General features: G+C 38.1%; 2 protein-coding genes across 2 annotated transcripts; one reads left to right on the forward strand and one right to left on the reverse strand.

Moving 5' to 3' along the window:
• Positions 1 to 586: 586 nt before the first annotated feature.
• On the forward strand, positions 587 to 8,304 carry LOC135632743 (probable LRR receptor-like serine/threonine-protein kinase At1g63430). Its single transcript, XM_065141497.1, has 13 exons — positions 587 to 925; positions 1,016 to 1,154; positions 1,343 to 1,414; positions 1,495 to 1,638; positions 1,735 to 1,884; positions 3,139 to 3,255; positions 3,333 to 3,397; positions 4,381 to 4,626; positions 4,723 to 4,928; positions 5,006 to 5,138; positions 5,225 to 5,382; positions 7,039 to 7,254; positions 7,858 to 8,304. Exons 1-13 carry the CDS (start codon positions 832 to 834, stop codon positions 8,101 to 8,103), a joined length of 1,986 nt encoding a protein of 661 aa, XP_064997569.1. The 5' UTR covers positions 587 to 831; the 3' UTR covers positions 8,104 to 8,304.
• A 2,722-nt stretch (positions 8,305 to 11,026) lies between these two features.
• On the reverse strand, positions 11,027 to 12,338 carry LOC135638092 (cytokinin hydroxylase-like). The gene is made up of 2 exons (XM_065151041.1): positions 11,721 to 12,338; positions 11,027 to 11,526 (listed from the first exon to the last, which is right to left on the reverse strand). Exons 1-2 carry the CDS (start codon positions 12,336 to 12,338, stop codon positions 11,095 to 11,097), a joined length of 1,050 nt encoding a protein of 349 aa, XP_065007113.1. The 3' UTR covers positions 11,027 to 11,094.
• Positions 12,339 to 15,340: the final 3,002 nt, after the last annotated feature.

Below are 15,340 nucleotides of genomic sequence, written 5' to 3' on the forward strand. Positions count from 1 at the left end.
TGGAGCTCTCATTTTGTTTGACTAAATTGTATTGATTAAGATTTTCTTTTTTTGAACTTAGACTATGACAACTTAATCCCATATATGGTTATGTTTAAATACAATGATAGCTTCAAATTATTGAGAAGAATTATTCTTTTTTCTTCGCTAAGAAAAATTATATACCTTTTGAAATATGTAAAAAAATATTTATAATAATTAATTTTTTTTTTTATTTTGAATACTACAATAACAACAATGTCATGAACATGATTTAAAAATTATCTTAAAAATAATGTGTGATTTTCAACCAAAAAAAAAGAAACACCTTTTAACTTATTAAAAATCGATCCATGTAGTCGATCACAAATAATTATAATTAAAAATTTAAATCCTAATTTAATATATTGAATAATTTATCATTAAACAAATTATATATATATATATATAATAATAAATAATAATAATAATAATAATAATAATGATATCTGATTGCATGGGAAATATATGTGATACCAGCATACAAACAAGATGAATTGATAGGTGAGAGGTTGATGTCACCATATCAACCCAACAATCCATGAAGAGAAGCAGCACTACATTTGTATCTTTTCCCTCGCTCTTTAATAGCAGTCTTTTAATGTCCCAACAATAGCCAGCCAGCAAGAAACATTCTGCATTCTTCTCCCCTTTCTCCCTCCCTCCCCTTCTCCCACCACCTGCTATTTTATAGCCTACCTCTACCCACTCCATCATTCTCTCTTCCATGTAGTCTCTCCTCCTCTTCCTCCTCCTCCCCCACTTCTCTTCACTGAGATCTATCCCAGTTCTGGATTCCTGTGTGTGGTGGACATGGAGAGATCAGTTGGGTTCCAGTTGCTGCTTCTTCTTGCTGTCGAATGGGGAGTACTGCTCACAGCTGCTCACCCCTTTCCTCACCGTGAAAGTAGGCATTTTTCTTGATCTCCTTCTGGTTGGTAGCCTTAAAGTTGTTGTTTTGGGTGTGTGCTGATGGAGTTTGCTTGGTTCTTCCTAGTCTCGGCGCTCGTCGCCCTTAAGCGGGCTGCATTTGAAGACCCTTTCTCGGTTTTATCCGACTGGAATTCCCTTGACGCCAGCCCTTGCAACTGGACTGGTGTGATCTGCTCCGCGAATCAAGATTGTGTGGTTTCGCTGTAAGAAATGTCAGATTGATTTGATGCTCGCTTGTACTCGTCACGATTAGATCTTAGTCACATCCTTCTTGTCTGTTAGGCCCTTTAGGTGTTTGTCTAATTGCTTTGTGGGATCAATAGATCATCTTGCTTTGTTCTCCGAGATCTGGCGTGTGATCTTCTTTCATACGTGGATCTTCCTGTTGCAGAAACCTGTCGGGCTCGTCGCTGAAAGGATTTCTCGCTCCAGAACTGAGATATCTCGGTTGCCTGCAAGAACTGTATGTTCTCTTGATGGAGCATCTCGTACTGGTTGTTAGTGTTCTGTGCCGTTCTTTACAGAGTGGTTGCCATTGTGCAGGTACTTGAATAATAACTTGCTTTTGGGCACAATTCCCATGGAAATTGGAATGCTAAAGAACCTTACTGTGTTGGACTTGAGTGTGAATCGCCTCACCGGTCCTATGCCTCCTAAACTTGGAGACTTGACCAGCATCATGAAATTGTAGGAAGCGGTCGCTCTTTAGACTAGTGGATATTTCTATTTGGTGGCTTATTTTACTAACATTGGCTTCAAATTTTCCCTTTATTTTTCTTTTAGAGATCTCCATTCCAATGGGTTGACTGGCGATATACCACCTGAACTTGGTAAACTGGAGAATCTTGTGGAGTTACGACTAGACAGAAATAGACTCGAGGGACAAATTCCCGGATCCACCAATTCAAATTTCTCTGCTACCTTGCATGGCATGTAAGTGATGTTTTGTCATGTTCCTCTGCTATGCTATATTTTGACTGGTGAATTTTCTTTGTTCTAGGTAAGCAATAAAACCATGTCACCGACCCCATGTATCTCCCAACATGCAAGAATTTTCTTTTCCTCCCTTTTATGTCAAATTATATTCTTTTGAGGTGATTGTTTACAAGTACAAGATCACCAAAAATGCCAAGTTTATTTTTCACATCATGGACAGTCAGAACTCGAAAGTAAACAAAGATTAGTATTAACCCATGGAGTCCTGGAAGATGCAATGTACTTGGAATATTTTTCTTCATTTCTGATATGACACTAAAATAGCAAGCTTATTAACTGGCAAATATGTACCATGAGGAACTGGGTTAAGCACAAAACCTGCCTTATCAACCAGAGCTTGATGGTTCGTCTGTAATTAGTATCATTATTTTCACGTATGAAAGCAGAGCAATGTGTCATAATGTTAGAGATCGATTTCAAGAAATTGTTGAATGCCATAATGGTGGTATCTTTATCTTATTCAAATCAAATAAGATAAAGATGGCATCATTATTGGAAGAAAATGCTTCATGTCAGAATTCATTCCCGTCAATATGTGAATCTCTGTCAGTCAAGGTTTTGAAGTCAACTCACATTTGAGCTGATTTTTTTAGCCATGGTTCTCTTATTTGTTCTAACTTCGAAACAAAAGGTATACTGGTCTTCCTTGGTCATGGCAAAAATAGAACTTGGATAAAAAATTTCTCCATTGTATAATATCTCCATGCTTACAGAATAGTGTAATTTCTTGGATGGAACAATCTTCCCACAATTTGCACTCTGGTTGAAGTTTGGAAAGCAAAGCTGAGAAATCACATGTTCATGATCTCTAAAATGGTCACGTGTTCATGATCGCTGAAATCACATCTACGTAGCAGATATCCCAAATTCCCAAACAACTACCATGATGAGCCTTGAGTAAAAATGTAAAAATAATGTCTCCAACTACTCCTGCAATCACTTAATAACCGTTCTTAATCACAGAGTTGCTTTTCAGGTTTTTTCTCTCATACACCATTGTATGAGAAGAACACAAAGTATGGAACTCTTATCTTAGAAACACTTGGACATCCATTTGCACATATTCATGACCACATGCAATAAAGCCTATAGGCAGACGTAGGGATATTTGTGTTCACATTAGCATAGGGGCACATTGATATAGATTTGTTGCTCTTAGATGGTTTTGATATTTACTTAAATATTATTTAGGTACACATCTGACAAGAGACGGACTGGACTTTGCCAATCAACCAAACTAAGGATTGGTGATTTTTCCTTCAATTTTTTAGTTGGACAAATACCATCATGCTTGAAGTATCTTCCAAGGTAAACCAATTTCTTTTAATTCTTCTTTCATCTTATGTTGACTAAATTTCGTAAGTTTTCTTTGATCCTATCTGCAGGTCAAGCTTCCAAGGAAACTGTTTTGGGGATAAATACTCAGTTTTGCAGCGTAGTCCTCAATTATGTAATGAACTTCCCCCTCTCTATTTTTCTCTCAATCATTTTTGTAAAAGTAATTATAATAAAGAGAAATGAACTTCTAAAACTTATTTTTGCATTTCAGACAGGCAGTCTGAGGAAACCTTTAAGTTGTCAAAGTAATCTTGCATGTATAAAATATGCTTGAAAGACTTGTAGCAGTTGACATGTACATATGTCTAGACCAAGTATACAAACAGTTCTCGTATTTCATGTTTAGAGCTGTATGTCCGTCAGTGTCCTCTGGCACTGATGGATTCTTAAAGGAAATTTAGATGACTGTTGTAAATACGACCAAATTATGTTCATCCACTTTCTGTATTTCAATTCTTGAGCAGTACTTATGGGTGACTTTGACTCTTCAAAAGACAGCAGACGGTTATTGAATGTAGACCAGCTGATTACCAGATTTTACTGATTCTAGTTAGTGGTTGGATAATAATGTTGAATCTGTCAGTCAAATATTTTTAACAATCTGTATAGTGTATATGAGACCATATGTGGTTCAGATTTGACTACTTATAATACTTAAATGACTGGACATTATCATCTTTATGGCATCACATAAGATTAAGGGGAACTTCTTTAGTTGTGTACATTAATAAATTCCTCTGTCATGGTGAAGGTGAAGCTAAATGACATGAACATCACCATGGTCCTCATTTGATTTGCATTTAAGATGCAAGTATTTCTTCCTATAGAGACTCATTTAAGATCCACAGCAATGCATTTATGTCATTAGGAACCTGAAGTTATCAGCTTTTCATGCTTTACTGTTTGCATATGTTTCTATTCCTTGCAGTTTATTGGATGCAGCAAAGATAGTTGGAATGCTGCTACCTGCTCTAGAAGTAACATTTTGAAAATTGTTAGGAACAATTTTTTGAAAACCTATTTAACATTTAGAAGCTCATTAGTTGCTCTCAATGCCATCCTTGATTAATGCTAGTTTTATTTATCTTAATGTAGGTGGCTCAGACAAATACCAAGGATTAGCCAAGGAGACTGATAAACAATCTACTGAAGGACAAAAACACCAGGGTCCACAACAGCCAGAATGGCTTCTGATTCTTGAGGTCACTACAGGAGTTATTGTGGTTGTCTGCATTATAACAGGAATTGCTACCGCTGTTAGGTCTTGTAAGCTAAAATCATTTGTGAGAATCCCCTGGAAGAAAACTAGGAATTGGAATGATGAGACACCAATATTGATAGGTTAGCCCTACCCTTGTTTTGTATTCAAAGTATTTTCCGGTCTAGCATAGCTTTCAGCACCAAACCTGACAGATCTTATTAATTGTTCCAAACCAGATGGAGAATTGTTGAAAAATGTCCCAGGATTTAGCCGAGAAGAACTTGAAATAGCTTGTGAGGACTTCAGCAATATAATTGGATCTTCTCCGGATAGTATAGTCTATAAAGGAACAATGAAGGATGGGACAGAAGTTGCTGTCATCTCCCTCTGCATCTTAGAAGACCAATGGACAAGCTGTCTTGAGTTCTCCTTTCACAATAAAGTAATTAGTTTGTGAAAATTATTTTAATATGCAGGAAAGTCTTCAGTAGAACATCAATGAAACTTTTAGCTTTTCAGGTGGCAGATCTGGCTAGGTTGAACCACGAGAATATAGCAAAATTGCTAGGTTATTGCAAAGAAAGTGAAACTTTCTCAAGGATGCTGGTGCTTGATTATGCATCTAATGGGACATTATATGAGCATCTGCATTGTAAGTCAGACAACAGACATTTCTACTTACGTGCATCAGAATGTGAAAGCTTCTGATATATTTTATGGCTTACTTTTCAAATTTAGATGGTGATGGATCCCAGTTATCTTGGCTTAGACGCATGAAAGTAATACTAGGTGTTGCTCGTGGGTTGCGGTACTTGCACACGGAATTGCAACCACCATTTGTGTGCTGTGAACTGAGTTCAAATGCAGTATACCTTACTGAAGATTTTTCTCCAAAGGTATGAATATTTATTCTGATATTATCAGTCTGTGACATTTTTCCATATGAGAAATTTGCATTAGCAATTTGCTTGCATAAATTCACTAATGCTTTTGTTTTCAGAAATGCATAAATTTAATAGTTTCTAGAGCTTAAAAGCTACTTGCATCATATTTTATTGTATAGAAGGCTTTTTTACAATTATTTACAGTCATATGTTGCAAGAAAGTTCGAGAGGCATGTTAGAGGCACATAAAGTTTATCACTTGTAGCTTTCAGCAGATTCTTAAGAACAAGATCCCAGTCTATTTTCTCTTTGCTTTCCTCCCCTGGCTTACAAGTTTAGGGAGAATAAAACTTAATAAATCTACCCAGGATCTTAAATGTGTCCTTTTTTTATTTTTTCATGTTTTTCTGTAATCACTCCACTGATGTGAACATTGCTATCATCTCTCAAGTCAAAGGATAATTCTTGGTTTCATAAGCTTGAAGTACAACCAATGAGGTAGACTATCTACCTGCCGTTAGCCTTCGGACTGCAACATTAAATAGTTGGGATGTTTGGCTTTTAGGTACTTGGACAAGTCATACTTTTTTCTCAAATTTGTCTTGGCTAGTAATTTAATGTCAGCTGAAGCAGACTTATATCAGTAGTTACAAATAGATTTTTCTGAGGGATGTATAAGCAGTGAAAATTTGTTGATCTTTCAATAAATTTTCTTTGATTTAAGTTGCACTGTCTGGCTGACCCCATGTTTATTGAAAATGCCTGGATGGTTATGACTAGCATCCCATACCAAGTCATCTTGAAAGAGATTGTATTTAGTAACATAGTACTTCAAAAACATACTAAAGATAGTAAAATCTTAGGAAAAATTGATACTCTTAGTTTAATTTCGTAATCTAGCCATTGTCCATCTTGTTGTTAGCCACAAGATCATTACTCATAAATCTCTTCCAGGGCCCATGAATCCCTTAAGTATCCCAAAATGCATCTATCTTCAAGGAAGTATTTGACACATCTCCAAAGTATCTTACAAGTAGTGCATTGGATATATATTAGTGTTTCATACGTGAATATCTATGTTTATTCTCATGTAAATGTACGATGAAGAATCCAATAAAGAAATTGGAATGTTGCACCAAATGTGGTTGGTACTCTGCCTGCTGGTCACTTAATCCATATCTCCAAGATCATTACGAACTCCATACTACGTAAAGAATTGTCCAATATGCTTAACTACACAAGGACATAGCCTACATGTGACATCACTATGTAAATACTTGGATTACAATATACACTTTGAAAGTTTGGATGACTTAAAAACAGTAACAGATTTGAATTTTGTACTTGTTTTCTAGTTTGCTCTTCTCTTAATCCTTTCATTAATCTGCTCACAGTGCTTCCAGCCCTTTCTAGTTAAGTGTTCAGTTCCATAATCATGAATAAGAGTCTGGCATTTGACTTTTCCCATCTGATTTACTTTCTATCTGCTTGTTGTGTCTGAGCAGGTTTTTATCTGGTCCATGCGTTGGTCAAATAGTTTTGTCAATGACTGACATTTGTAGTATCTGAATTCTTGTTCTTCCTGCTGCTGTTGACTTCTGTTCTATTTTGTATTTTTCTTTTAGCATTATAATCAAGAGAAAACCTAACTACAGTTTACTGTTGCAGTTGGTTGATTTTGAGAGCTGGAAAATGATATTCTCAAAGTCTAAGAAGAATGACGGTTATATTACTGATGGGCTCTCACTTCCTGGATACATTGATTCTCAAGAGCAACAAGACATGATAATACAAGAAAACATATTTGCTTTTGGAGTACTTTTACTGGAAATAATCAGCGGAAGGCCTCCATATTGCAAAGAAAGAGGGTGTTTGGTAAATTGGGTAAGGCTTACATTTGGTAATTTTAGTCCTGGAGCATCAGTTTTTTAGATCGTTGAAGCTACATTCAGATCATAAAATCCAATCTGGCTGGTTAACATGTATTGCTCTTATGCTCTACATACAATGCAAAGCTGCATTTGCAGCATAACTTTTTCCCTTTAATGTAGATTAGCAACGTAAGTTAGTGATGAACCTTGGATCTTGATCAATTATTGCTGCATTCAGTTCCTTCCATATGCAGCAACTGAGAGAACCAGAACCTCGTTGCATTCCTTTCAACCGTCATGTTTTGTCTAGCATCGAAGCTTCATTAGGTTGATAATAATTCCAATGTGCCAATAGTTCATTATCTTGCATAGAACTTATTCAATGATACCCGAAACAAAAGCAGGAGGCGCCTCAAACAAGAAATTCTGGCACTTCCGAGACTAGCATCTTCCTTTTCTCTAAATAAGTTGCATCGCCATTTACTGCAGATGATTCAAATGCATTCAGTTGAAGGGAATACATATCATTAGATGTTTGCTATAACATCTTCTCTTTGTTCTTCTACATTATCTAGTAGCCAGTACACTTGATACAATTGTTTCCTATATATTGCAGGCCACAGAGTTTCTTCAACACTCAGAAGAGATTGGAAAACTAGTAGATCCTGAACTGAAAAATGTGAAGTCAGAAGACCTTGGAGTTATATGCAGTGTGATTAGCCTCTGCATCGAACCTGATCCTACGAAGAGACCATCGATGCAAATAATATGTGCTGTGTTGGAGAATGGGATCGACTTGTCAGCAGCTGCCCTTCTCAAGGAATCTCCTTTGGCATGGGCAGAGCTAGCCTTGTCTTCATAGGTATCCTCCTTCCACCATGTAAATCGATAGCATACACAGGAAATACCTGATTTCAGCTTGACTTGATCATTTGTTTTTCCCCTTGGATGTAAAATTGTGCCTAGAGGTGAATGCAAGGCACAGAAAGATTGTATTGTATACACTTCATTGTTTGGCAACCATTGAGATGATAAATATATGAAAGTGATTTAACTATTGTTTGGCATCATTTTTCGTCTATTTTCTCCACTTGAGATGTAATGTTCTCCTTCTGTGATATGATGATACAGTCAGTGAGTTGTTTAACTTTCTTCTGGAGAATTCGGACAAATCTTTCAGTTTGAAGAGGAAATTTTTAGGCTTTGTTTTAAAAAATTCATCTAACTAGGCTGCCTGCCAAGATTAGCTATCAGACTGGAAGATTATGACTGAAATCAGGCGAAGAGATATTGACTTTTCTTCAGATTGTGCTCACTTGAAAGATTTTTTTATTTTCTTGATTTGATAGAATTAAAGACGTTTGTTCAATAGAACTTGAGCTAGTAATGACAGAGCAGGGTGACCAATAGATGAGATTTGTTGTCTTACAATTCCTTTTGAATACCTGTTCTAAGATTCTCATATTTGAAGAGCTTGAGCGAGCATCCTTTTCGCATTTGATAGCGCTAAACGCATCTCAAAACATTTTTTTTGTGTATGATATATTTATCCAAAATTTAAAAAATATTCAAAGCATTCGATATTGTCATAGAGGTCCAAATTATCTTTTTTTTTATGTATAATTATTATTCTCTTGTATTAAGAATCATGCATCCTATAGCGTCTTTTTATGTAAAAAAATCTAAACATTCTTTTTATTTGTTATTTATTCAAATAGTAAATAAAGTATTTGTGTGATTTGTTCGCATCCCAAAGTGTTCTTCTTATGATATATTTGTTAAAAATAAAAAAAAATATATATATTTAAAATATCCAATGTGGTTACTTATGCCCATCCGCTAGGATAAAAATTTATTTAAAATATTTAAAATGTTAGATGCTCAAAGTATCATATTTTGCATGTGATATTTGTGTTCAAGGTATAAAATGCATTCAGATCGCAAAGTGTCCTCTCTGTGAGTGATTACAACTGTCGAAAAAATATTCAAAATATTCGATAGAGTCTCTCGAGCCCAAATCATTCATTCTCGAGTATAATGCATTCACTCAAAATATAAAAAATATTCAAAATATTAGATGCATCCCAAATCATCGTCAAGAAAATTTTTGAAATGTTCAATATCGAAACCTAGAACTTTCTTTTCAGATGTATTATTTTCTACTCTGATAGAAAGATATCAAAAACACTGCCTAGATCCAAGACATACTTTCATGCATCATTATATCCACCTAAGATACAAAAGCATTTAAAACATTATACGAATCTTAAAACATTATGTCCATACCCAAAGCTTCTTATATCCATCCATCTAGAACATAAAAGCATATGAAACATCTTATATAGTCACCTAAGTTCAAAGCATGCTTAGGATACAAAAGTGTTCAATGCATCAAACAAATCCAAAAATAAAAATGTGATGCATCTATCCGTAGGAAGAAAAATACATTATACAAATATTTGAGATTGCTATTTTGAAAAGAGTTATTCTCTTTATTTTCTTTATATATTTCAAATATCAACATTTTACATCTTCTTAAATAGATCTCAAAGGGTCAAATTTGCGGCTAAGCTTTTAGAATTTCAAATTAAATTTTATAGTCACGTATTTTAACATGTTTTTTTTCCATGAATTTCCCAAAAAGATGATTATGATGGGAAGAAAAAGGAAGGTTATGACTTTTGCTCTTAGGAATAGGACAGGAGAAGTCCAATATTATGTTTACCTCCCTGATGAGGCCACGTCAATGATGAGGTGTGGGTCCTCTATGAATTCAAACAATTGAGCTTCAATGTAATCTTTTGTTCATATTGACACATACGGGTTTTGTCTATAAAAGGGGATTTCAAGTAATTCATTAATTTTATTTTCTCCATACTTATTATCTTTAATTACTTTTTGATATTATTATCATTCTGACTTAAACATTCATGTTAGATAAATTCACCTTATCTTTCTTTTTTTATAGAATTTAAAATCATGTGATTATTGCTTGCATTACTCTAATTTTGACACTAAACTCTGGTCATATGCCATTACTTGGTTTTTAATTTCATTTTGTAGTTTTGATCACATATCACCAACCTAACAAAAGAAAGAAAAAAAATCATATGTTGATGCTAATTTTCTATTTTTTTTCTCTTAGGATTTATAAGCAAGGTTCGCTATACCGTACCGTACTGGCGTTTTGACCCGGGCTCGGTACGGTACGGTATCGGTGTACCGGACGGTACATCAGGGTGTATCGAGCGGTACACCCTGGTGTACCGAATAATTTTTTATTTTTTTCATATCGTAGCAGTGCTACAATATAGTATTGTAGCACTGTAGCGATACCGGACGGTCCGCGTACCGGTAACATGTTTATAAGTATCCTAAAAAGTTAATATTAGATTCAAACTATTTAGAGGAATCTTAATTATATTCTAACTTATTGGCGGATTTAAGATTTAGGTTAGGGATCCAAATAGGATGATTTATCGATGATGAATTAGGATTTAAACCTATAAAAATATTCGAGTATGAAAGTTTTAGTGATAGAGAGAGATATAAATGACTCTTATATATTCTCTAATAATTAAGAAAATATTTTTTTTTAATAATACTATTTGAAGATTTTTTAAAAATTTATTCTTGTAATATTCTAAAAAAAATTCTTCGATTTCTTTAGAAAACATGTAATTGAAAAAAAAAATCTAATGCGCATTTCGGAAATTTATATTATAAGCTCTGTTTTATAAATTATGTAATTATTATAATTACTGACCGATAGACTTTTTTTAGTTCACTCAACAAGAGAAGGTAACCATATGTGAATCACACACTTAGGTTTACACGGACATGAACTCCTCCATCATGGAAATGGGTGAAGGATGAGATGAACGCCATGGGAAGGCCTCAGCGTCAGCATGACCTTGGGCGAGTGGGCGTAGGCTGGCGAGAGAGACCAGGAGAAGCTGCGGAGGATGAGGCTGAGCACGATCTTGAACTCCATGGCGGTGAGGTTTCTCCCCACGCAGATCCTCTCCCCGAGGCCGAAGGGCAGGAAGCCCATCCGGTGCCTGCACCCGCCGTGGAGATCCTCCCTGAAGCGCTCCGGGTTGAACTCGTTCACGTCGTCGCCCCAGAGAGCCGGGTCGTGGTGCATACCCACGAGGTCGATCCACATGTTGGTGCCCTTGGGGATGACCATGGTGTCTCCTACTTGGATGTCGTCTCTCGCCTGTCTTTGGGCGTTGGGAGACGGCGGGTACAGTCGCAGCACCTCGTTCCACACCCACCCCATCTGCAATTGCACCATCAAGATTTAGCTCGGTTGATCCGAAGAAGAAGATGTTGATGATGACGAATTTGAAGAAGAAGAAGATGATGAGTAGAATCTCAAAAGGAAGAATCTGAAGTGAAGAAGAAGACGAGGAAGAAGAATCTTGTGAACGGGGATTGCTTCTGTGCCTTCGAAAAGGTCATTATTATTCTTACCTTGGTCAGTTTTGAGAGCATGGTGGAGTCGAGAGGCCTTCCTCCGGAGACTTGCACGACTTCCTCCCTGAGAGCTGATTGCCATTCGGGGTGCAGAGCCAGCAAGAACAAGGCCCACGAGAGCGCAATCGCAGTGGTCTCATGGCCGCCGAAGAAGAACGTCTTGCACTCGTCCACAAGCTCTCGAGCCGTCAGCTTCCTCCCCCCACCCTGCGCGTTCTCCCGGTTCCCCGCGAGGAGGAGCCCCAGGAGGTCCTGCTTCGGCGTCGTCTTGCCATCGCCCTCCTCCTCTTTCCTCGAGGTGATGACGGCGTAGAGAAGCTGGTCGATCTCCTTCCCAAGCTTCCACGCCCCGTACGATCTCTTAGCGAACATCAGCTTGCCGAAAGGGACACCTACCGGCCGGTTCGTCTGGAACAGCATCTTCTGCATGAGCTGCAGCTTCCCGAACACCTTCTCCCCATTCCCCTCGCTGATGCCGAAGCTGGTCTTGGCTATGATTTCTGCCGCATTCTTGGTCACATCCTTCTCCACATCTATCTCACGTTGGCCGCGGGCGAGCCGCTCGCTCCACTCCGTCAGCATCTTCTTGGTCGTCTCTTCCATCACACTCACCATGGCCTGCATGTCATACATTTCTTGAGCTCAGTAAGGAACAAGGATTCCAACAAGGCTTAGAAGCTCACCTTCAGATTTGTCATGGAGAATGCTGGTGTAATGATATGCCTGTGGTGAGTCCATTCATCGCCATCAACCATCACCAGTCCTTTCCCAAACAATGGCTTTCTATCGTGCTTGAACACATCTGGCTTCCCCCACTTCTTGTCCATGGCGCCGGAAGTCACCCTCTTGAGGAACTCAGGATCAGCAACGTACAAGAACGGCTCTGTTCCAAGCCAGTAAACGAAGACCTTCCCTGCATGCATACCATTAAACACATAGGTTACAGGAGAATTCTCCACTCGGAAAACCATCAACCATGCATGCATGCATGCATGCCATGATGACGCACTTACCGTAAGCTTCTCTCCATCGGGAGAAGTAAGGGAGTACGCGAGAGTGGATATCATGTGCGATGCTCGACGAGCCTGAAGATGATGTCTCTCCTCCCTTCTTGCTCATCTCCACCAGGTTCCCCAAGGGGAAGAGTGGAGGAGGGCCAGCAAGGCCGCTCTTCCTGAGCCGGCGCCACTTGACGGCCGGCAAGAGCCAGAAGATGCAGACGGCTCCGGAAAGCAAGAATAGGAGCAGAACTCCCATAGCCAAGCCCAAGCATTGCATGGACACAAGGATCTCCATGATCAGTGATCTATCTACGAGTCCTTGCTTCTTTATATGGTAAACCTCCTATCTCAATCTACGATGGTGTTTCTCTGTGAAGAACAAGGGAGACGGTGTTCCCTTTTATAGTGGAGGGAGGGTGCTCTCTCTCTCTCTCTCTCTCTCTCTCTCTCTCTCTCTCTCTCTCTCCCCCGTCGTAAAATATCATTGAAAGAGGTTGAATCAAAACGTGCTATTATAGCTCTCTCTCTCTCTCTCTCTCTCTCTCTCTCTTGTGCTGCATAATGATGCGTTAAAGCTTTGTTTTCTCGATTATTTCTTTCTTTCGTGGCAGGTTAGGGGAAGATAAGAGTTGTTGATCTCATTTGTACGACGACCAACGTTTTCAAGTGCTCTAATTCATATATATATATATATATATATATATATATATATATATATATATATATATATATATATATATATATATATATAAGAGAGAGAGAGAGATATGACAGGGCGGTGACGAACTTCGTTGACCAACGCGCCGGCTGGTCCCGATGCCAAAGAACACGCGAGCATTTGACAACCGCAGTCGGCCGAACGATTGCTGTTCATCGTGCGTCTCCAATCACCGGCAAAGTCAAGTTTTCTTCGAAGCCGTTGAGGGAGAGGACAAGAACCAAGGACAGTGCGATACACCCGCGGGAGTCCACCGAGGACAAGAGACGTGAGGCGGCGGCTTCGTGGCGGCAGGCGCGGTGGCCGGTGGCAGCTGGAGCCCGAGCAGCGGGCACGAGGGGCTTGAGCGTCGAGAACACACGTCGACCGCGGGCGCCACATGGCGCGGCCCGAGACGGGTCGAGAACATGTAGGGTGTTCCGGCCGAGCTGTGGCTGCCACGAGGCGTTCGGTGGTGGTGATGAACGAGCCCTGCCGTCCCTAGTCGTTACCACGTGGAGCACATTGTGTACGAGTCTCGCCACTTTCTCCTCTCTTCGTCTTCCTCACCGCCGTTCCCGTCACATCAATCGCCTCGCTTTACCTGTGGTGGGAAGGCAGAAGTCTTCCCCAAAGGCTGCCGGTTGACGAGGGCGATCACAGGAGAAGGATTTGATGTGATGCACAGCTTCTGATACTATATAGCATGCTGCAAAAAAGACAAAGACAAACCCTCATTAGCATTAAACTTAGTTTAAGTAATATTAACTGAGGTTACTATTGAGCATTAAAAATATTCATGTTCAAAAAACCTAAAAGTATCCTTTAATATCTTCACAAAAAACTTAAATGTTACTGGACACATTACAAAAAAAATACTAATCTGTAGGTATAAATTAATATCTTGAAGGATAGTAAAAAGCTAAAGATCAAAGATTAATTTTAATTATATTTACCTATGTTTTTGAGTTTTTTTTATATTTATATACCAGCTAAAATGTAAAGGGGTAAATGCAAAGCTGTTTAACTTTTGAAAGATTATATATATATATATATATATATATATATATATATATATATATATATATATATATATATATATATATATATATATATATATATATATATATATATATATATATATATATATATATATATATATATATATAGTAAACTTCTTTGGAGGAAGAAATGGGTTAATTGAGTTTAGAGGGGTGTGGGCTTTCTCTCTTCCTATTGGAAGAAATGGTCGTAGAAAAAATTACTCCGAAACAAGGATAAGCTATTTTCTTCCTTCGTCCAAATGGCATTCTATAGCGTCTTTCTTGTCCTCACACTCTATAGCAGAATATCATGTCGTCGAGCGTAAGCATCTATATGGTTTAGAGGATACTTCTTCTTCATTCTTATCTTGTTCATGAGAGTCCACACACATGTGCTAAGAGCCATCTTCCTGAGTTAACAGCAAGTCAACAAACAAATAAGCAAGAGAAGGTCCTCTAAACTAAAAGGTTAAACAACGCAAGAGATTAAATAAGAGCCATCTCCATTAGCTATGTCACACATAGGTTAAACAACGTAAGAGGCCTATATATGAAAGTTTCACTGAGCACTCATTATGTTGTTGGGTCATACATAATCAAGGTGAACAAGCCTTCCTACTAAAGCTTCTTTCTTACCGAGGTATGTAGGCCAATGAACACTCTAGTAATGAACAAGCTAAGCTACCAACGAAAAGAATTTTACGTGGGATAAGTGAGCGAGTTGGGGGTGCTGAATATTGGTAACTGACTATTCACTATTAACCAGAAAAACTTTGAATTCTACTCAAAAGTCCGTATTGAACTTGCTTAGCGCCCGAACTCATTAACTTTCCACAATAACTCTAGACTTGCCTAAGTCTTGGGAGTTCTACTTTT

Source organism: Musa acuminata, chromosome BXJ1-3, assembly GCF_036884655.1.
Source record: "Musa acuminata AAA Group cultivar baxijiao chromosome BXJ1-3, Cavendish_Baxijiao_AAA, whole genome shotgun sequence".
Classification (NCBI taxonomy): Eukaryota; Viridiplantae; Streptophyta; class Magnoliopsida; order Zingiberales; family Musaceae; genus Musa; species Musa acuminata.